The sequence below is a fragment of the Poeciliopsis prolifica genome, unplaced genomic scaffold (genome assembly GCF_027474105.1).
Source record: "Poeciliopsis prolifica strain line A6 unplaced genomic scaffold, Auburn_PproV2 SCAFFOLD018, whole genome shotgun sequence".
NCBI lineage: Eukaryota > Metazoa > Chordata > Actinopteri > Cyprinodontiformes > Poeciliidae > Poeciliopsis > Poeciliopsis prolifica.
In genome coordinates, this window is record NW_026562393.1 from 2,947,309 (window position 1) to 2,970,760 (window position 23,452).

A 23,452-nucleotide genomic window follows, 5' to 3' on the forward strand; every position below is an offset into this window, starting at 1 on the left:
GGGCTACATTTGCCACATTTCTTTAGTTAAACCATCAGAACCGTCTGGGAAAATGACCAGATTGTCACACAGGCTTTAACCTCCTCTTCTCAGATCAAAGTAAATTTGTGTTTCACTAAAGTTTTGGCATTCATTAGACAGAAGCAAATCTAATAAAATAAATAAATAAATATCACCCAACTGAACTTGCAAACTATTGAAATAAATTAACCTTTTGAGGATATTTTAGTTTCTTATGAGGCACTTGAATGTGTGGATGTAGTAACTAAGTAAACACTGATCAATTTTCTAAGCAGAAGCTGGTAGGAAGCACTACAGCTTGTCTTGATCCCTCCAAAACATTTTTGGAAACCAATCACACGCAACCCCACAATGATGAGGGTTAGATCTACCTTACTGCATCTCCCCACATCTATGAAGGATACAGAGCTATGTATCATACAAATTTGAATGGTATATGTATGATGTATTTACCTGACTTCCAAATCCAGCAAACCGATTTGACCTTATATCAGCAAAGCTCCATTTCAGCAACACCCCAGTAAGATGCTTAAGTATGCTACTACAACTGACTGAAGCTATCTGGTGGCAATGATCTCAGTTGTCATGATGTTATGACTAATCAGGGTAAATTCCACTGCAGTGAGGAGTCATCAAAACATTACACAAACTGGCCAGTAGATGGCAAAACTGTAACACTTTTAAATCTCCAGTAATGAATCCTGATGTCAGTTCAGCTGATTCATCGGTCTTAGACTCCAAATTCCTGAATGCAAAGGTAGAAACTGAGATAAATTCAGACTCACCAGTCCAGCTGAGGCCAAGATGGTCAGCTACGATCGCCATGCGGACGTCTGTTCGCTCACAGGGACTCTGGGGGCCTGAGTGATTAAAGCCAGAAAAGAAACAATCAGCATGACATAATGATGACAGTCTCCAAATGAGTTGCACACAAAAAAGCAAAATAGTTTTCAAAGAAGTCAATACCATTTACAGAAGGAAAATGTTTCTTTCCGTAAATGTGACAGTGAACTCTCGGTTCATTTTCCTGCTGATAGTGAAACGAGAGTTTACTTTTTCAGATCCCTAAAACATCTAAAATTATTTGGGAAGCTGTGTCTGCTAAAATGAACAATTCTTGTTCTCATATTGTTTTGTGAGAGTATCAAATATGTTCACTGTTTCAAGTTTCAACTTTTCTGGCCAAACTTTCCTCAAACGTTTTGTTTTAGATCCTCATTTGATTCAAAGTTTATATTTTTATGAAAGCAAGACTATTTTTTGAGAATAAAAAAAAAATAAATCCAACATTCAATTTGAGTAAAAGTGCACTTCATGATTTTAAGCTTTTTATTCTTTTTATTCTAAATGTTAGAAACAATGCATCATTTACCTGTCATTTCACCTTTGTGCACAACAAACAGTCACTGTTTAGGGAATCTCTGCCTCGCTGTTCAGGATCCAGATGTAGATCCATGCTTTTACTTACCAAATGTAAGTAAAAACAATGCATAACATCAGTCCAATTAAAAGCTTGAGGTTGAGTGAGGCCAGAAAATAAAGAAATATATATATATATATATATATATATATATATATATATGTATATATATATATATATATATATATATGTTATTTTATATATGTATCACACTTTTAGACATAAATGCTTGCTGTTCAATAATTAGTAATGAAAGTTGTATCACTACAAAGTTTTCTGCCACAACACACAACAAACAGTTAAGCATCAGGCAACATTCCCTCTCACTGATAAAAAAAGCTCAGAGTTTCAATTTGGTCATACGAATAGCAGTTTGCATTTCTGAAGCTTCCAACGTGAGCCGATGTATAGTTTTCACAGTGATTTCAAAAAGGAAGCCACAAAATACCACCTAAGAACCAGACAAACCGTTTGGAACATATTAGGAGTGAAAGTGAGCTGTGTCTCCTGGTGAAATGCAAGACTGAAATTACTAGAGGTGCAATGAAACTGGCAAGTGTGCAGTTACCCAATGCAATATGGAATTTGTCCTCCTAATTCTGCCTCTTGAATATATCTGCAAACCACTGGTACTAAAATGGTAGATCAATTCGCTTTTTGCACCTTCAACGTTTTATAAAACCAAATCTAAGGAAGTTGATACCTTTAACTCGACATCAAAAGTATCTAATGACAATTCTTAAGAGCCAGTGTCCTGCATGTTTTAGCTCCAACACTAGAGATTTCAATTATGTCCTCAAATACATGGCCAAGTTCTGATGTGGCCTGGCAATAAACCATTATTTCATTCTGATAGGCTGGACTAGAGAACGAGCTAAGACATACAGGACTCTTAGTCTAGTGGACTACTGTTAGTCACTTCTGCTCTACAGCTACATCAAACACAGGACACAGATAACAGGAAGGACAGGAAGAGGACAGCTGCACTTACGTCACGTTACAGACCACCAACAACAGCTACATGCATCTTTTAGAGAAAGGTAAAGTGCTTAAAGTGTTTAGAAAGAGTTTACAAACTAGTCTCGTTCTCCATCACAGGAGTCATGATTGGTTGATCAACCTGACTCCCTTCCTCCATCTGCTCACGCTCCTTCCCTCCATGTGTCCGCCTAATCTTCCTCCTGCTTGTCCTCATCCTCTGACTGACATCTCTAGTGGGTGGTGGTGATGTGGTGGTGGAGGTGGGGGTGGAGGTAGAGGTGCAGGAAGAACGGGAACTCCTAGAAGCTATAGATGGCTCTGACAGTGAAGTGTTCCTGGTGGCACTGAGTCTGCAGCTCTCCTCATCTTCAGTGGGCAAAGTTTTCCCTGCTAACACAGCTTCAGCCTCCTTGGATTTGGTTTTGTTTAAAGATTTGGCTGATTGACTTATACAAGAGTTTGTTGTAAAGTTCTTTAGGATTACTGGACTGTTTGCATTTTTGCTTTTGCCTTTTGATGATCTGTGTGTGTGCTTAGGTTGAATTCTTCCCTCATTAAAATTTTTGTTAAGTCTGAGAGTAGAATCGTTTCTGGCCAGTGGATGTTTTTGGGAACTAGAAGGGTTTTTAATGGCTTTCAAAATAGGGATTCGGGATTTAGGAAATAAAGTTTTAAAAGGGTCAAATCGTTCCCAAACTTTATGTTGCATCTTATGAGTCCTGAGAGAAAATTCATGAGCACTTTCTTTTGAAATGCCCATTATTTCATGATGCCTCTGGCTGCATAGTTTGTGGCTAGCCACCCTCAAGGGCAACTTGGATCTAAATATATGGCCTCTGACTCCTTTGGCTTCTGTTTTTGCTATTGCTAAATTGAACACAGTCTCGTCTTTCCCATAGTGTTCCCCTAATTGGCTTAAAGAGGTTTCTGTCCGACTGACTTCCTGTAGTGTTGGTCTTGCAGAGGATAACAAATTGGACATGGTGCTGCCATCTTGAGAAATACCTAAATAGGAGTCAGGGATAGTGCTACTGGTATTGCTGCTCAATGTTTGCAGATTGCTGGTCTGTTGTGAAGGTGCTGAAGGACAATCGGTGCTTCGGTAACAAGTCTTTTCATCTTCTGGGTTCTGTTTAGGTCTGTCTGAACAAATATTGCTGTCAGAATAGTAATCCATGACAAATGATGGTTTCCTCAAAGAGTTATGTGCTACGTTTAATGTATTAAAATGAATGTAATCTGCATAGTCTGGTATAGCACAATAACATCTATCTGCAGTGGTTCCTGAAACATCATCACTACTCCAATTAAAAGTGCTTGTATATTTAGAAGTGCTATTTGAAGCATCGGATGATGCTGGCTTTAAACCTGCTTTGAAAGTAGAGAATTTTGGCTCAGTGTTGGAAGCTGACTCTTTACATGTGCTGTAACCAGACACATTGGATATCTCTACAGTCATTGTCTGAATGGAGACTTGAGGGACTGGTAAGGTATACTGAGAATTAAACTCATTACTGTATTGTGAGGAGGCATCTTTTTCAAAGTCCCTGACCCTGTACTTGCCTGCTGAGTAGTAATGCTCACCAATCTGAAAAAACTGGAGCCTCTCCTCCACCATGTCCCTCTTGCTCATGTCAATCGCACCACTGCGTGTCATCTCAAACATCTTCCCTTCATGGAAGGGGAATGGGTTTGGTTCACTTGTTGGTGTGCTATCGTCCGTTGGAGTTTGAGCAGGTGTAGTTTCTGCTGTCGTAGCCTGTGACTGGTCTTCAACAGCTAGTCCATAAGGCTTTGGCTCCCCATTGTTTCCCCTTGTTCCCCCCATGTCAACAATTTCTTCTTCACCACTTTTACTGGGCCATGGATCAAAGTCGAGCCCCTTTGTGGCAACAGTCTTAAAAGGAGAATTGAACTCCTCTTCTAATTTGTAACTAAAGTAAGAGTCTGAAAATCCTTCTTTCTCTGAGGGTTCCTGGGTTTTAGCTCCATCTTTACTAATGCCATCAGACTTTCCATTACACTTAGAGGTATCTTTTTTCAAAAGGTCTTTCTGGCATTCCTCAGGGGTCTTTTCCTCCTCAATAACTTCCAGTTTGGTCTGAGGAAAAGAACGATCAGAAGACCTAAATGTGTCTGTTGCCCAAACATCTCTCCGACTATCTGGAAGTCCAAAAAGCCGTAAATCAGCCTGCTCACACAGGCCATCATCCTCATCTTGAAGTTCATAGCCATCAAGAGAGTCTATCTCTGTGGCATCTGTGTCATGAGAAAACTCGGCTGTTGTGGCTATTGAGCAGTCTGTTATTGACTGGTCATTTCCATTTTGTTCACAGTCATTATCCTCCCCTTTACCATTGGAACCTTTGGAACCATTGGTGGAGCCGTTGGAACTGTGGATTCCATTAGGTTCTTTGTTGCCATTTTTGTCATGTCTTTTAGACTTAGACATTTTCTCTTTCTCTTTTTTCTTTTCCTCTTCTTCAGGAACATTAGAGGTCAATTTTTTACATGGAATTGGTTGGAAGATTGACTCATCATCATCTTCAGCATTTGACTGACTGTCATCTGTGCTAGGGAGCACTGGAGTAGGGGGTTGTATACGTATGACTGGTTCGGTCAGATGCTTGTCATGTTCTTCTTGCAAGTTCACTTCCATCATTTCTGTCTCAGTCTCTGAAGAGGCACAGGAGCCCTTTCTCTCTGTGTCTGAAATTTCTGAAGCTGAATCCAGAGGGGGAGGAGGAGGAAACTCAATATATGCAATACCCTTGTCTTTTGACACTTCTTGTTGCTCCTGGTCTTTAATATCCCCATGAATATTGTTGATGGTTTCTTCTTTTTTTAAATTATCAGGTAATTCCAGCTGATTGTCATTCAGTTTTGCTTTTTCTTTATTAGCATTAGCTAGGTCTGCCTGGGCATCGTGAACACTATTTTTGCTTTCTATTGTTGCCTCTTTAAATGAGAAAACTGTGTTTCCTTGACCATCTTCCTCTGAGTCCTCAGATACCTCCATGATAGGGCTTGGCTTGCCTGAAATGAATTCCATAAAGCCATCAGGAGTTTTGCACGTGAGGTCATAGCTGACTTCTTCAGAGCTGGGGGTTTCTGGTGTAAGAGGGCTTTTCCCTGAGCTGTCTATGAAAGAAACTTGCTCTAACGTATCATCTTCTGGGCTTATGGGACTAATTACGGAGCTTGATTTCTGCTTTACTGTGTACAGTGCTCCCTTAGCCTCCCTCTCTGCCTGCCTGCCAACCTGGACATAAACAGGCAATGTTTTGATGCCTTTGAAGTTCTCTTTGGTTGTTACAACTGGAGGAGCTATTACTTTCTCCAGTATTTCTCTGGGGCTGGGAAGGTTATTGGAGTTGGAATCTTTCGGTGAATTGTCAAGAATTTCAAAAGTTAAGTCTGTTTTTGCTGGGCCTGTCTCTGGGCTTTTAGGTTTAGATAGTGTAGGTATCTGTGAGGGCTTTGTTGTTTGTTTCTTTGTAAGACTGTTATCTAAACAGGGGGTTGTGGTTCTTACAGGAATCTGTGATTCTGTCTTTTTTCTAAGGTTTTTGTTTATTGGCTCCTCTGAATCCTTTTGGGGCAGTTCAGGTTTTACATCTTTAGTAGATGACACACTTTTAGTGATTTGCTGGCATTTTTTAGCATCATTGTCCAAAACAACAGACATCCTAGCAGTGTAGCTTTTATTACTTTCCTTAATTTCTTGGGTCACACTAAACTGATTATCTTTACCTTTATCAGTCTTAGTTTCACAAATGTCATGAGAGGGCTCAATTAAGTTTTTGTTTGGAAGCTTGTCTGCTTTGGGAATTTTAGATGTGGGTATTGGGTCAGGCTTGCTATTTGCTTTGTCTTTCTCATTCTTTCCCTGGACATTTTCTTCTGATGTTTCAGATACTTTTGAGGATTTTCCTCCAGAGCCGAACTGATAAACAGGTAGTTTGCTTTCCTGTAGTTTCTTTACTGATGGTTTTGGTTGTACGGGTGGAGGAATTTTAGTAGGACTGGACTGACTTTGACTGACCTTCTGAGCAGCGGATTCAAACTTCATCCTCACTGCACTGACCTTTGATGTTGAAGTTACATGAGCTGGAGAAGAGGGTTCAGACACACAAGTCTTTGGTTCCTGTTTGATTTTATCCTGAGTAATACAAGTGCTGACACTTTCCCGAGGACTGCTTGGTAAGCTAGAGCTTTTCTTTTCTACTGCCGGAGAGCTGCTAAAAAATTTACCAACTGATGGTTCCTTAAGTTTGGTTTTACTAAACAACTCATCCCCTGCTTTAGGTTTCTGCTGTGTTTTTTCTGGGCTGCTGCAGGCAGAGTTAGGCCAGGATCTAGGCTCCTTTAGTCGTCTAACTGGCTTTTTCTCAGGAGACTGTAGCTCGTCATTAAGTTTCTCTGTTTTATCACGGAAAAACTGAGATACTTCACTGAGTTTTTCTTCAGCCTCCTTCACTGTTTGATCTACTCGATCTTCATAAAGTAGTTTGTCCCTACTTCTATCATGTTTGTCTTCAGTAAATCTCATCCAAACTGCATGTTTTGGACTGCCTGGTTCTGTTGAGTAATGAAGCACTGTCACTTTGTCAAACTGAGAAGGTTCATCTTTGTGCAAGAATTTACCTGATTTAGAGGACCCGTCTTTTGATGACTTAGAAACAAACTCTCTTTTTGCGCTTCCTTTGCCCTGATTTGTGTCCTCAACCCTACCACTCTCCTCAGAAGCTAGGTGGTGATTTTTGTCTGCTGCCATTGCACCATCCTCTGTGTCTGAATAAGACTGCAAAGATGTTTCAATTTTTTCTGAGAGAAGCATTTTCTCAGCAAACTTATATGATTCTCCTCGAACTTCTGATAATTCATCATCACAATATTCTATGGAGTGCTGGCTTAATAGTTTTAGAGCTTTATATGAATCATCTCCTATGAGTTGGGCAGAACTTGGACGACTGTCCTCTTCTTGTGACACTGGGGTGTTAACACGAGATGTTTCTAGGAAGGAGGGTAAAGATTCTTCAGCAGTAAGCTCCTCTTCTTCCTGCTGGGCCTCATCATAATCAGTAAGCTCCTTTATTCCACGGTCACTTTTGTAGACATAAAGCTCAGGGTGTTTCTTTGTTTCTCTGATAATAACTTCAGTTGGGTCTGCTGTACTGTGGCCCTTTTCAATATGAACTTCAATTATCCTCTCAACTTTTGGTTTGGATTTAATGTCTCGCTCTAGAAACCTTGGGGTGAGTTCATCACCTTTGACAGACTCTTGGCCAGCTTTGTGTTCAAAGAGGCCTGCCAGTTCTTTAGAGGGGTCTCGTCCTGACTGAAAAGCTTTCATGATGTCTCTAACTGACATGGCTTCCTCTATCATTTCTGCACCATCAGTCAGTTGAGGCTTGTGATACACCATACGGGTCGTGGTAGTGATATGCGTTTCCTCTTTAAGACACATGCTTTTGTTCAATAATGCATCATCTTCTGGTATTTTCATCTGTAAAGCTTTTGATGATGACCTTTCTGGCTCTAAAGGAGGTAAAGCAGATGCAGCTTCCTCCATGACTCCAGGCTCAGAAAGATCATCTGGCTGCTCGTAGCTCCTGATGTGGACAACCTCAGTTCTGGTCTCAGTAACACAAGGGGGGATTGGGGAATCTGTAAATAAAGGTTTGGGGCCTGTGCTTTCTGCACTTTGAGGAGCAGAAGGCGTCTTTTCACTTCTCGTTTCAAACCCACTGTCTGAGAGGGGACTTTTATCTTGCTCATGAGACAGCTCCTCAGGAGATTCCAAGATTGTGTCTGACCCTTGGTATGACTCAGCAAGCTTGCTTAAGTCCTTCTCTGAGGGAGATCTGATCATGCCTGAAACAGGAGGAGGCATTTTGAGTTTGTGCTCTTGTATGGTCATGGATGGCTTGAGCACTCGTTTTTGTTTCTCCTCCCCGTCTTTTTTCACCTCATCCTCATACTCACTTTTCAACTGTGCCATTTTCGACAGAGAACTTGCACCAATGTCATTTGTTAAGTAATCTACCACTTTACTTAACTCTAACTCTTTGCTTGGCATTGACTGGTGGTTAAAAAGAGTGTTTTCGTCAAATGGAGAGTAACGGTCTGAGAGAGCACTTCTTTGTGCCTCCTCGATCTCATCTCTGGAAAATTCCTGCCATTCCTCCTCTGAACCTGTCTCATTCCCTGAAATGGTGTTATCTTCAGCCATGACATTCTTTTGTAGTATCTCACTGACTTTGACTAAATCTTTTTTGACCTTCTCAACTAGTGTGTGTGGTTCCTGATCTTCTAACTTAGACTCTTTAGGTGTGCCAGTGTTAGATGTTTGTACAGTTTTAGCAGCCATTTGTGTGTCTGTCTGGAGGATAGCTGTCATTCTAATTAGATCCTGTTTCATATCTGCTACATCTTTAAGTATCTCCTGATTGGAGGCTGCAGTTGGATGGATGATTGGTGGTGTTATAAATGGAGGAGATTTTAATTGCGATTTCAGTTTTGTTCCAGTAACACATGAAGGGAAAGATGAAGAAGAGGTGGACGAGGTACGAGGAGAATCGGGCAGTGCCATTTTGAGAGACCCAGGCCCTGGTTTTACAGGGGTCTCAGGGAGGACATTGACAAGTGAATAAACAGGGACAGTCATTGTATTTGAGGAGACTGCTGGACTTGAGCTGGCAGATGTAGATCTCAAAGAACCATAAGCAGAGGTTGCTGTTGCAGATCTGCGTGAAGATGACAATGACCTAAGCGTGCCATACCCTGAGACTGAGTAAGAGTCTAAAGCTTCATTTATGGCTGCACTGACACCGGATGTTGCTGCCTGAGTGGTGGCTTGGATCCTCTCCTGAAGACTGTTGCTTCTCTCAGACAGAAGACGTGAAGAAGGCGAGGATGGGGTAGAGGAGGAGGACGGGTATTTAACAGGTGAGACTGATCCGTTCATCATGGAAAATTCTGAGGAAGCAATGGTTGTCTGACCAGTTGAGGACATAGACGACATGGATGTCCTCCCTCCTCGGGATGTGACTGTTGAGTCAACAGACATCTTTAGAGATGATAGACTGGAGATGCTTTTAACAGGAGAAAGGTTGGCGACTTCTGAAGCCGTTGTCGTCACAAGGGCAGATTTAAAAGGTAGATTAGAATTGTAGCGGTTGTACAGGGATTTTGGTGATGTTACAGAAGCAGTAGCAACTGATGACCTCTCAGATAAAGAAGCATTTGGTACTGAAGGAGGGAGAGGGGTCCTTGATGCATAAGCCAGAGCAAGATTTTTAATTGATGCCGGATCTGTGGCAGGTTTACTTCCAGATGTTGCAAGGATGGCAGACCCGTGAATGGGATATGGTCCCTGTTGGACAACAGTTTTAATTGGTGAAGGCACAGTCCTGTAAGACCTGATGGGGGATGATGGTACGTCGCTGATTGATTTAACTGGGGATGACAAGGCGGATGCTGGGGGTGAAACACCCAAGGTTGCTCTGATAGTAGTGGGACATGCAGGTGAAGGTGCTGAGAGAGGCCAGGCAGATTTTAATGGAGAACTAGCTGGTGAGCCTGCCGGTGGATCGGCAGAGGCGAAGACACCCCCCACTCTGATGGGCCTTGTTTGGCCAGGGACGGTAATAGGAGCAGTTGACCATGGTGGGTAAGGTCTGGTTGGAAAGACAGGTTTGTGAGGGTGACCAGAAGGCAGTGTTCTTGTTGCTGCACTTCGTTCAACTGCGGTTTCTTCAGGTGAATTTAGAGAAAAATGATAACAAACGGGATGGTGTAAAAAAATGATCAACAGAATGGAAAAGAGCAGAGAGAAAAAAAAATATGTTGGGGAAAAAAAATGAGGAAAAAAAGACAACACCAGAGGAGGAAGAGTTGGTCAGTGAGGCTGTTGTAATATTAGGAATGGATAAACTACAGTATTTAATTGCTGAGTTAGACATTTAAGAAACAAATGGAAATAGAGGTACACAAAGAAACTGTTCTTGTATGGTCATGTTTTAGGTAATGATTAAACCGACTCCTGGTCATTTCACCCCTTTGCCAAGTCTTAATATCATTTTATACCTGACAATTTACATTTTTGTCATCCTACTTCAATCTTATAAAGTAAAGAAATCATGTCAAACCCATGTCAGTAAATTATGGGATATCAGTTTATGTTCAAATTCTATTAAGAATTTTAAATAATATATTTTTTGCCCTAAATTGATAAAATAATAATTTGAAAACAACATTTTTATTTACTTAGGTCATCTATGTATGATTTTGAAATATATGAAATTGCATCATTAACCACAAATATTGTATTATTCTCTATTTTCAATGATGAAAATAGAGAATTGTGCTGAGTGCCACATAAAATTTGAACACTTGAAAGACATAACTTCAAATTGGTAGAAATTATTTCTGGAGTGAAATACATGTCCCTGCACTAGACTTTGAGAAGAATATAAACAAACCTCTTTGCATGGCCTATTGTCAAAGTAGGTATGAAAACATCCCTCTGACAGGTTACAGTTGATAACACAGTTGCTGCAACACATCCTGCGTTAGACAGCATAATTTCATATCTGAAATATTAAATGATTACAAATGCAAAGGTACAACTGGGCAAAGGGAGAAAATGACCAGAACCCAAGTCCAACAGCAGCAACAATAATGGAGGAAATAAACTCAACAAAGCACATAAAGCAGCAAAGTAAATTTGCAAAGACGATGGCATAGATTGACAGCTGGGAGACAAAATAATGGCTTGACAAATGCAAGAGGATAAACATAAAAAACAACTTCTCTCTTTGGACTTCAAACATTTTAATACCAGCATGTTATCTCTGGCTTGAAATTAAGACCACTTTTTATAGTGCCTTTTATCTGTTTGGCCCAAAAAGGACAGTCTTTTTCACAGGCAGTTAAAACATTATGATAAAATAAAGAAAAGAGCTGCAGAACTTCCCATTTTCCTCTATCTTTTGTAAATAAAAAAAGACAAAATGTGCTGTCCAAAACTCCAGCTTTAGCCCATTTTGTCATGCAGTATCAAACCTGTGACAAGCAGAGCCTGGGAAAACAAAAAAGTCCAACTCAAGGCCTCCAGCATGCATTCTTGTACCAAACTTAGGTAAAACATTGCCTTAAAGCCAAAAAAGAGCTTAAAAAAAAAAAAAAAAAAAACTAAGAGTACAAATGAAACAAAATTTTACTTTGACTTCCATCCAAAAGGATAATTCTTTGTAAGTTAAAGTAAAATTTTGCAGAATTTAAACTTCCAAAACACAGCCGGTGAAACTCGAGAGGCGCACACTTCACAATGTGGGCAAGCACAGCACACAAAACTTAAAAATCACTCATGCAAAAATATATACCATGTTGTGAACAAGCACATGAACAGTACGTGTCATATGTGGAATGAGAAAGTTTGTCACAATAAGAAAGTCATTTCTACACAATGGTCACTCATTTTACAAGTTAATTAAACCTCTGCACACTTATCAATCCAATAAACTTTGTAAAATTTTAAACTCAAAGGGATTTGATATTGATGAAGTCAAACTCACTCTGTGCAGGCTCAGTCAGATAGCTGTAGCGCTTACGTAAGGCTAGGGATGCAAAGGTATGACGTCGATCTGGCTTTTCAGTCTGCAACAATAGCAAACAACACAGAAGCCTATGAGTTTTAGGTTAGCCTGCACTGCAAATTGCTACAAAATGAGCACCTTTAAATGATAAAACTAAACCAATTTATGTTTATTAATTCACCGATCTAAAACTATGCTGTTAGCTATGTTAGATGTGAGTAGAACAAACTAGCCAATTTAGTCACAGAAAGTTTAAAATCTCTCAAACACCCTAATTTTGCAAAAATCAAATTTGGGAAGTTCATCAATCCTGTAGAGTCAGTTTTATCTCATACTGGAGTGTGCAAGGGAACACGGATGGAAATAAGAAATTAGTTTTTTTTTTCTTTGTGGGAGGGGAGTTCTTACAAAGCTACCATATACCATGCAAAACTGTGCAGCTAGAGGGGGCCATGGACAGGGAAAGATGCCCCTTGCAAAACATGGTAAAAAAGAAAAAAAAAAGGCATAAAGGAGCAGAGCGGGGCCGCTACTGATCTGGTGCAGAGGACAGCACATGGTGGGGAAGGTGTGGTTTACCTCGTCCTCGGCATCTGACTCCGATTCCTGGTTCCCAAGATGCATTGCAGAAACAGGGGGAGTAACGTAATGGAAAGCAGGGGGAAAAGAAACATCAGGGAGTGAAAAAGGAGTGATTGACAGAAGCTTAAATGCAGAAGTGAAGCCACTTCAGCAAAACCAAGCAAAATAAAAACACACACAGAAAAGAAATGATATGCAAACAAAGCGGCAACATCCAGAAGCAATAACAGCAAATGAATCAAGTCCAAAAACAGCCCAAAAATAAAATATAAATAAAAATGCAAAGCACAAGAGCTCTCAGCCAAAGGGATCCAAATCAAAGGGCAGAAAGAATAAAAATAAAACAGCTAATGACACAAATCCACTGCAGAGATAACCAGTGACTAAAACAGAGAGAGAAGCTTTAAACAGATAAAAGACACCGTGGCAGCAGGTTTGCCAAAATTCTACCTCCGTCTTTCATTAATCTGTACCATGGGTCCGAAAAACACCCTAACCAGGAGTGTGGTTATGGATGTGAAAACAGAATGGAGAGTTCCCACTTCCTTACCTTTTTCACCGCAGGAAGCGTGATGTTCAGGTTGCACACAGCAGTCTGTGGTAGGCCTTTGGTTGGCCTACACTCTTTAAGGAAAGTGAGGCGACCACATGGCTCCTGACTGGGATCTCTAACCTGTAGGGAGAAAATTTTATCTCTAAATATTACTTTCAGTTCTTTGCTCTGTTGCAGATTTCTTAAATAAGTAGCATGTATGTTAGTACTGTACATTTGCAGGGCTGTTCGAATCTTGTTTTTGAGTGACATTACCAACACAAATTCTAGTTTTAGTCTAAAATAACAAGAAGTGAAAATAATTCAACTCAACCAGGTACTGTCAAAAAATAATTGCTCTTTAAATAATAACTGGTTGTGTCAACCTTGATGACAAGAATGACATTGAATCTTTTACATCACCATGAAGGTGAAAAATATCACTTAGGATGACAGAGTGGTTTGCAAGGCACATTATAAATACATCCATATTATTTTTTCACCTTCATATCAGTATCAAAGGATGGGCAATTGTTTGATTACCTTAACACAGAAAGGCAAACGGTTTTCCTTGAAGGCGTAGAAGTTAAGAACTAATTGTTGACCAGCTTTGGTCAGCGGAGCCAAGTTCCCATAACAATCCACATAGATGGGCCTTCCCTCCAGGACCTGAAATAAGTATGAATCAAGAAAAAAAAATAGCTTTCCTAATAAAGAAATAAAAAGATCTAGAAACAAATAATTTAACAATAAATATTTTTTTTGTTTGTTTTTATACCTAAAATACATTTATGCGTTGAATTATTGTATCGGAGAATGCAAACGATTTGAAATTATTTTGCAAATAAAATCTTTAGCTAGTCCTGATAAGTTTTACATGATTTGAATTTTTTTTCAGAAGGTTCTTGAAGCTGAAGAGAAGAGCAGACCCTGAAATAAGAAGATGCAATGAAACAGTGTACCTCTATGTCTTTGCTCCTTGCCACCTCCTCAAAGTTCTCCTGCTGCTCCAGGGTTTTGTCCACCTTATCGTCTGTCATGCAGAAACACCTAAGGCTGGACTCCACTGGGTCATTCATTTTAGCAAACACAACAAACTTGGCCATATAGGGCACACAGATCAGCTCTCTATAGAGTTGAGTGGCCAAGCTTACTGTCTCTGGGATCTGGTGGCAGTCTGCTAACCAGAACCTGTGAAGAGAAAAGGAATAGAGAAACCGATAGAAGCTTCATACATTTATGAATAAATAACCATTTGTGGTGTTTGTCTGGTATGTCTCACCTTGCAGAGACATTGGTAGTGAAAGAAACGGAATCCTTAACAAATGTGAGGGGAGTTGTTCCAGTGATGTCCTCCCACTGCGCTGGAGACGTTCCACCTGCATGCAGATACAATTTTGTACTTAATATAATTAATTTAAAATCAAAAGGTAAACAAGCTATTTCAAAGATAAAAATAAATAACTGCAACTTTTATTTATACTGGTGGCATTCTGCATATGTATTTATATGATTTGATGCTTTGAACTTTTTTTTTTTTTTTTTTTGCATTTTGTCATCTAACAATCAAAAGACGTCTGTGTATTTTACTGAGATTTTACAATGGAAGGAATATCCAAGGGTTATGAAAAAAAAAACCCTGAAATATTCTTTCAGGTCTGGGATTTTCATGCCCATAGCAAATAGTCTGCCCTGGGTCTTACAACATCTCGCTAACACAAAGCCAACCTCAATACTTGCTTCGAATGTTTGTTCATGTGTAGAATAAAAAGTGACCTTCTCTTTTTATTTACTTGACAGCAACAAAGACCTACAGAATACCAGCACTCACCTGTTATGCTGCAGAGGAGGCGGAGGCAAGGTGTACTGTCTCCTTTGTAACCGTTAGTAAGCCCTTCCCCCGACAGTGGCGGTACAGGGATCGTCATTGTGATAGGCTTGTGAAACTTCCTCCTTCTGGGCTCCACAGTAACAATGGGGCTGAAGGTCGCTCGGTTACCAAGGATTTTCTTGACAGTGTCTTCAGGAATTGGCTGGGCCTAGCAGAAAAGACGCAATGGCGATATAGGGATGTGTCTTTCGTGAAATTAAGTTTGAAACATTTACATTGCTTTGAATTTTATTGATACATTGTAACACTTCAAAGAAAAGCACCGACAGACTTGCGAAGCTTTAAAGCTATACCTGCAATCCAACTTTGATTTTCTTTGTCAGCGCCCCCTCAGGGAAGGAAGCCTGAACTAATGGGACGCTCCGGCTGTTCAGAGTCCCACCCTCTGGTCCCATCTGATGGGTCTCCTGTCTGACCCGGGACACCACAGCAAAATACTGTGGGAAGTCCTTGGTGATGATACGGCAGATCCTCTTCTGCTCCAGCTCCTCAGGACTGTCCAATTCTATGAGGAAAGTGTTCATATTGTTGAAGATCACTCACAAGTGTCTTGCAATGATCTCTGCACTAGTGGAATGTTTGTTAACTTTGTTAAATCATTAATCAAGCATTAACAAACCATTAACAAATGCTTTATTAAAGCATTTGTTGTAGGTATGTTTATTTTATTTATTTTATTTAATAGCTCTTATATTTGTAGTTTTAGCTTCTAGAGGTAGAAGTACCAATTATTATGTCTTATTGGTAAGGCGTAGTGGTTGTAGGTTAGGACATATCAGTATCAAATGAGTTGGGTTTGCGTCACCTTCATCCATCCCGTTGAGGAGCTGACTGAGGTCACTGGTCTTGCAGTCGTACAAATGTTCCTTCCAGGTTTCTCCATTCTCACTGCGCAGTAGGATCAACTCTCTCTCTTGGCCCCTCATCGAGGCAAAATGTGGAATCTCCACTATCACAGGCCTAGCAGGAGACATGTCAGAAATACACAGCTGAATTAATAATACTATCACCTTGCCTTTCACTGAAAAGCAACAATTTAATAAAACCACAAAAATATGCATTGGAATTTAAGTTTCAAAGAATTTGATTGAGGCAAAACAGAAAGTAAATATTTTATTTTTTCTAAAGTGCAGTGTAAAACATTTGTGATATGAACATTTATAGGTTTAAGCGGCATCTCTGTAGAAGCCAAAATTAATGCAAATATCTGCACAGAGCTGCCATTAAATAAACATTCGGTGGTGGAAGTGATGGTTACAACATCACAGACATGGTTTTGATGATGACAGTGATGAATAGTAGTTCCAACTGTGAACCTGAGGAGTCAATGTGACATTCAGAGATAATGTAATGCATAAAATAGAATAAGGGGTGAAATGAAGGGAAAAAAGCTGCACAGCCCATAATGACACAAGGCATAATGGTAACATAAAGGAGTGTACAGTTTCAGAGGAACCCAATATGAGAACTCCTTTGTTAAAGTTAGAACTCTTCCAGTTTAGACACTACGAGGGAAGTTCAAGAATTTACTAATTGCTGTTTGGCTCATCATCTTGTTAAGCAGCTGGATTTGTAACAAAAATGGAAAGGGCAGAATTATAACACATCATCAGGCTTTAAACTGTGTGGTGGAGCCACTATGTATGTAAGGATGGACGGATTCCACATTTAAAGAGTGGGAACATAAAATATATAAGTACCTGTATTTATCTTGATTATTTGCTCTTTTATACAACCTAAAAATCACTGAAGAATTCTAGAAGTTTCCATATTCAAAGTGGCATGGACTAAAAAAGCATGCTAGATGCTCATATGTGGCTTGTTGCTCTCATCAGTGGCCTAAATATGCTGTGTCTGTTTTTCTCCCACGGTTTGGGAGGCTCACTAAATAAAGAGTGTCTTATTGAACTCTGCTTAGGGTGGGGATTAGGAAGATGAAATAATATCTTGAGATAATTTATTAAGAACAGAAATCTGAACACTTCTGATTTATACTTTTTGGTGTTTGGAACCTTTTTTATTTAAAAGTACCATTATCCCAACTAGAATTTTGGTGTAGAAAGCCATATATTGCTAATGGAGTAGTTCTAATTTTTAGGGCCTTAAATTTTCACTTAATTATGTGAGACAGATGATGTATGGCTAAATTTATATCACAGAAATACAAAACCTGCAAAGTTTGATCTTACTAGGATACAAATATAACTTAATTTCTTACTTATTTATGTGCATTAATCAAAATCTGATGTTTGACAAAACATGCACTTTTTCTGAAAACAAAAAGGCAATGATATGCAGAAAATCTGATGTTGATTCTAAAGTGATGGAAGTCATGGAAGGTAGAATGGTGCTGGTTTGGGGATAAAAAAATGTCTCATGCTCAACAAAGCGCAGTCCAGTCCAGACAGCCAATCAAAACCTTCATATTAAGTGAAACTTCTGAGAGACTCTACAATCAAATTCACCACCCACTACACTTATTGGCAACCTAGTAATGATGTTTAAAAAGCTTGAAGATAAAATCATATTTTATTACAGGAGAAAAGTCTTTGTTTTCTAAGAAAATGAGAGATCTTTGATTGTTCATCTTTGCATAATCTGTCTAGATAGTCAAACCACTCCTCACATTTGTTCTCTTCTCTTGAGCTCAAGACAGATTTTCAATGTTTTTTTAATTTTTTTTTTTCTGGGGAGTGACATGGTGATGGAAAAAGTTGCATTTTATGTCTGGAGAATTGCCTTTTAAGCTGTCTTTGTATTTCAAAGAGTTGATCATGACATGCACTGCAACACAATTCCCAAAGCTTTTTATGGAGAAACAATCCCATAGCATCATCCACAAATTCACCATCAACTGGAGTATTTGTTCCTAAAAAACAAAATGTAATCTTCAAAGACCAAACCACTCAACTCTAGTTACATTCCAGCGAGAGTTTAGAAAACTCTAAAGATTTGCATTTATTATGATAGAACAGAAAAGGCTTTACCATGGCATCCTTTCCAAAAACTGGTCAGCATGCAGTGTTTAATGGTTATTCAAACTAATAAGTGACCCATTTTTTTTTAACTTTACCTTGCTTTCCATTATCCTTCACATGGATTCTCATTCAACCTTATTTGCTGTAGTTACAGATTTCAAATATAACTCTCAGTGTAGAAAATAAGACAACTTACCATTTTCTCATTACCATTTGCTGATGTACGGGGATCAACTCAAGTTCGCCTTATTTTAATGAAAGATTTTCTTGATTTTCCAGTTTTGAAGAGTGACTTTTTTTATCCATTAAGTAAGTATCCTCAAAATGGAAAGTTGTCTATTTTTCAGTACGGGACTGTGGTGCTAAAATAAAAAACACCTTAATTTTAAAGCTTTTTTCCACATCTTTACAAGGGATGCCAATAAGTGTGGCAGCTGCTGTAGAATGAAGTAGTGACAAATCAACAGGAATGAAGTCAAAGCTACAATGTGTAGTTTTAGGAAGAAAGTTGGTTGTGAAAAAGAAGTAGAAATCAAGACCTTCTCCACGTAATGCTGCTGCAGCTGTACAAAAGTAGACTTGGCAGTGTTGTAACTAAATCTCTTCCCAAAACTACATGAAAATCATATAAAAGCAACAACCTTATAAACTGAAGTCGACAAAGATGGGCAACAGAATCCTTCAGCATGGATCAGCCTCAATATGTCATTTCCTTGGGGTAGGTTGGAGGTAGAGGAGAAAAAGGTGAAGGGAGCTACGGTATGCTTGGTTCCTACCCAACAAATCTAGTTCCTCTGGGTCCCAGCTGTAGCACGGGACTAACCAGGCTCTCGCCTTCATTAAGGACTGGCAGCTTTCTGGGAAGATGGAGCTTACTGTGTCCACAAGATAATGAAACAAACATTTATACAAAACACACACTCACAAAGTCAGTGGCTTCTTTGGGTACATTTCGCCCCTTCGCCGTTTGACACTTGTGCAGCTTTAATTGTTTTGTACCCAACTTTTCAGGGTACAGAATGTCAATATCTGTCATTTGAGGTTTTGTACTTTCTTGCCAGACTTGTTGATGCTTGGTACCCACCTAAGTAGTTATTATTTTTTTAAATTTACTGTAAGAAAATGTAGTCAATTCATTATTTCACTGGGGAGTTTGATTAGATTATTCTAGGATGATCTGAGCTCATAATCTCTCATATTTAATAAGCTTCGTCTTGCCGTCAGAGGAAATCACTAAATTAACGTAACAATACAAAGCTTTCAGAAAATATGGAATGAAACTGCACAAAATTTAAGATTTGAGTATTTATCTGACTTTTTTTTTCCATAGTTTGCAAAAATACCTCAATACTAAGAAAAATGGGCCGACAATTGTTAAACTCCATGGCCACTGAATAGAAAAGTGCAGTGACAAAAGAAAAGTATAAATCGGCGAAGGGGCAAGTTGACCCTGAGTCAGCTTCTTTAGATCACTGACAACAGCATCAATGAGTAATTTATAAACAATATCAGAGCTGTGTGAAGTTGTGTGGATGATGAAATATGACATAAAATTTACAAAATTTGCAGCAATGTGATTTTATTATTATGTCCAAGCAAATAATAATTGAACAGGAATTGGCTAGGTTTTTAGAGTAGCCAATTCAGCAGCACCGTTCCTTTTCCTTGGCACTGGTTGAGAGTACTCCCCGGAGTGGAGATAAGACTGCAGATATTAGCTGTTGCAATAGTGCTAAGATGGTTTCCAATGTGTGTATTAATGTATGCTATGGTACCGAAGGGGTTAGCCCCTGTTTGAATTATTAAAATAGAACACACTTTTACAGTTGAGATGGTCTAACAATTTTCACAAGTTAGAATCTTCAACCCTAATTTGATTAGCAAATTGTATTCTTTCATTGTTTCACTTGAAGTAATGATTTCATCTTCACTGAATGGATTCTCAGCCCTTTTGTGCCAGCTTCAGACAGCATCTTTGCAAAGTTTCTGCTTTTGTTTTATGATTGAGGCAGACATGGAAATTTTTTTTCTGGGGTTATACTTACATTGAATTTTTTGGAACAGGTGATCAACACATTTTCAGGTAATAGAAAGTTGTACGTATGGATTGGGTATTTGGGTATATCTTGTCTGATTTCTTTTTATTTTCCCACAATATCGTACAAGGAAATAGTTTGTTTGAGGTGTTGCGCTTAAAGACGTCCTTGTGTGTGTGTGTGTGTGTGTGTGTGTGTGTGTGTGTGTGTGTGTGTGTGTGTGTGTGTGTGTGTGTGTGTGTGTGTGTGTGTATATATATATATATACAGAAATCGTAATTCTATCATATTAATGTTAACAATAAATTACCCGGAGTTCACGAAAGTTTTTCTCATATGCTGATGTGAATGATTTGAACAGGAAAATATGTTAAACGTTTATGTTGTAAACATGAGCTTATTAGAACTCACCTCTGTTTTTAAACGTAGAGATGTGCGCGGATTCTTAAACGTGAGGTTTAAGAATCTGCTCACATTTCTACTTCAAATGCAAAATACCCACACACACTGAAAAACATAATCTCAGATAGGTACAAATGGGTATGTAAGAAGCAAAATGAAAGATATGTTTTTTTTTTTTTTTTTTTTTATAAATAAAAAATAAGAAATTCTATAATCAGCAGTGGAACAATCAGATATATTTAAAGATAAAAAGTGAAAGCCTACCCTAAGAACTGAGCCCCAGCCGGTCCAACCTCCACCAGTCTGCTCGCCAGGCCTTCTCCTTCCACCATCGGAGGACGGGAGGCCAACTTGTGTCTCTTGACTAGACGACAAGTGATCCTAGTGGGTGCCGTACACTTTCTCGGTGGGATGATGATCCGCATGCCGTTGTGGCGACTTCCTCTCATGGAGCCGCCTCTGGCATCAACCATGAAGCTGACCAGGAATCTGGATAAGGATGTAAAAAGGAGAATAAAATAGGAAAGGGGGAATAGACAGAGAAGCAGAATAAGAAACCAGAGGATATAGGTACAGGGATGAAAGAAGTAAAATCCATGTTGTTTTAAGTGTAGTGCTGATGAAGAGAGAAATTTTAGTTAAGGTGAGGTCGTGTCCCATGCTGCGATCTTATAAAAACACTGACAGTAAGTGTGAGGAAAACAATAAAGAGAACAAAAATGTGAGAGGGGTTCTGTGTTGGCTGGAACTGATGTAAGAACTGATGTAAGAAAAGGACAACCTGGATGGACACATTAAACCTATGCATAACGGCCACTTTATTAGGGACACTTTCTCAATTACAGATAGCAGCTCATATTGGGCTTCAGTCCTGTCAGGTACGATCAAGAAACTGAGGCTAAAAAAGTTTCCACAGGCTCATCAAAGCAGGACAATAAGAGATCGGAAAATCATCTTCTCAGAACAACATGTCAAATCGCAAGGCTCAAGTCATCTCAAACTGGTTTCTTGAACATGACAATGAGTTCATTGTACTCAAAACACATCAGTAAGAGATGTGTTTGGAGGCTGAGTGCGGATGTGACGTAGATAAAGCTGCCGAAACTGAATAATGAACCAGTTAGATCTATACCACAAAGAATGAAGGGAGTTCTGAAGTAAAAAGAGGGTCCAACCTTGCACCATTGAAGTGCTACTAATGAAGTGACCAGTAAGTGTATTTTAAAATTATAGCAGTTTTTTTTAAGCTGCCAACACAGGAGCCTCTGATGTTTTTTTGTGTTTTTCTCACACCAGGGAGTTAATTATTTCTGTCCCTACTCACCAAAAAGTAATAGCTTACACTCACACAAACCCAAATCATGCAACATGGTATCTGAAATGTCATGTTAGTTTGAATAGCTTGTTATGTAAAAGAGCAATTTATTCACTGTTTTATCAATAACAGATGCAGAAATCAATCAACGAGAGATTGGGAGGTCAAATACAAAAAAAATCTGATTTGTTTTCTCTTTTTAGTAAATGCGTCTAAACTAAAAGGCATGATCGGTGCATCTCCACTTTACATCCATTGAAGGTAAAGATCTCTTCCAGCTATGCTTAATTCAATCCAGATGTTTCTGGACCAGAAGCTTCAAATCAGATGCATAAATTAAATGATCAAAGCAAGTGACCTTCTAAAAGTATTAATTTTAGAAGGTTGTTTGTCTTGAGAAAGATTCTTGAGTGGAAACTATTGTTGGTAGTTCTCAGTATTTTTAGCAATGGGCAATTTAGCAAATTCATCTAAAATGTTGACTAACCACAACTAAATTGAAGACTCTACAGACGTCAGTAAGCATTATCATATCTAAAGTTTAACCAGTCAAACAGAGCATATTATAAATACCTCATGACCTCATTGGCTGGTTAAATTTCATCCATATCATTGTGAAAAACTGATACAAAGGGGAGATAAAACGAGGAAATCAGATGGCAACATGTTGTCCATCTGACTGTTCCTACTTTTTAGCTACAACATCCCTTCTTAGTTTCTATTCAGAAAGATAACATAAAGACCATGACAACATGTATAAGAAAAATCATAGAGAATTTAACATTTTAAAACCACATTCAGACTATTTTGTTTAACAGTCACTCAGATCAGTTAGAAAATCAATACAAAAGGACAAAAACACATGTAACTAATACCCTTGCTTTGTGTCAAGAGTTTAACATCAATTAATGAGTGAGGAGGACAAACACAGATGTTATGAGTGAACTGAGAGGGGGAAGATGTGACAGAGGGCAACCAATCACAGTCAAATCACCTGCTGTCGTACTGCGGAAGCGGAGAGGAAAAACTGCAAGATGGACGACACAGTAACGCAAGGAGGAATAAGTCAAAAACAGAGCTTTAACACTTAAAAAATTCTTAAAAATATGTTTGAAACTTTGGGGTTATTCATCAGATGCAGAAAATTTCCCAAGATGTCAATTTTTTTTTCAGTTGCAGCTCCGTCATGGCTGAAATACAGACATGCTAAAGACTGAAGGAAGACAAAATTGGAGAAAAAAAAAAAAAAAAGATCTGGGAGACAAATTGCAAGACAAGCAGGCAGAGACCAACCCGCTACGTTACCCCTTCTTTCTACATTTGTCTTGATCTTCATGGTTAGATGGAGTCACCAGACATTTGCTCTCTCCTTTCTTCTCTTGTATTTATCCATTCTTCATTTCAGACATGCTTACCCAGAGTGCACCGGTGAGGAGACAAGGTTGACATTATCCAGGTGGTCCGCAGTCCAGCTGTATCTCCTCAGAGAGTCGTTGTCAGCATCCTTTGTCATCAATAAATGCTGCAAAGCAGAGAACAATCATTATCAAGACTTGATAATGTCACCAGAGGTTCGTTCCTACATCTGGCAAAAAAAAAAAAAAAAAAAAAAAACTATACATGCCAAGATAAGTACTATTTCATTTTTCTCCCAGAACATAAACCCTCTCCTCAGATTTTAGTTAGCATGTA

The 23,452-nt window shown here is 39.0% G+C and overlaps 1 protein-coding gene across 38 annotated transcripts in view; it reads right to left on the minus strand.

The window, feature by feature from the left end:
* The window catches only part of LOC129368050 (ankyrin-3-like), a 128,202-nt gene that overhangs the window by 12,896 nt on the left and 91,854 nt on the right, over positions 1-23,452 (minus strand). For 20 of the 38 annotated variants that reach the window (XM_055042850.1, XM_055042844.1, XM_055042860.1 and 17 more), the window contains 14 exons: positions 23,176-23,282; positions 22,755-22,787; positions 20,710-20,934; positions 15,835-15,989; positions 15,323-15,534; positions 14,970-15,177; positions 14,421-14,517; positions 14,101-14,329; positions 13,682-13,807; positions 13,157-13,279; positions 12,604-12,630; positions 12,004-12,085; positions 4,007-10,180; positions 807-881 (listed from right to left, as the gene is read on the minus strand). In XM_055042850.1, coding sequence (XP_054898825.1) covers positions 807-881; positions 4,007-10,180; positions 12,004-12,085; positions 12,604-12,630; positions 13,157-13,279; positions 13,682-13,807; positions 14,101-14,329; positions 14,421-14,517; positions 14,970-15,177; positions 15,323-15,534; positions 15,835-15,989; positions 20,710-20,934; positions 22,755-22,787; positions 23,176-23,282 — 7,873 coding nt within the window. The remainder of the gene's footprint in view (positions 1-806; positions 882-4,006; positions 10,181-12,003; positions 12,086-12,603; positions 12,631-13,156; positions 13,280-13,681; positions 13,808-14,100; positions 14,330-14,420; positions 14,518-14,969; positions 15,178-15,322; positions 15,535-15,834; positions 15,990-20,709; positions 20,935-22,754; positions 22,788-23,175; positions 23,283-23,452) is intronic. The other 18 variants (XM_055042871.1, XM_055042856.1, XM_055042870.1 and 15 more) reach the window with 8 other exon arrangements.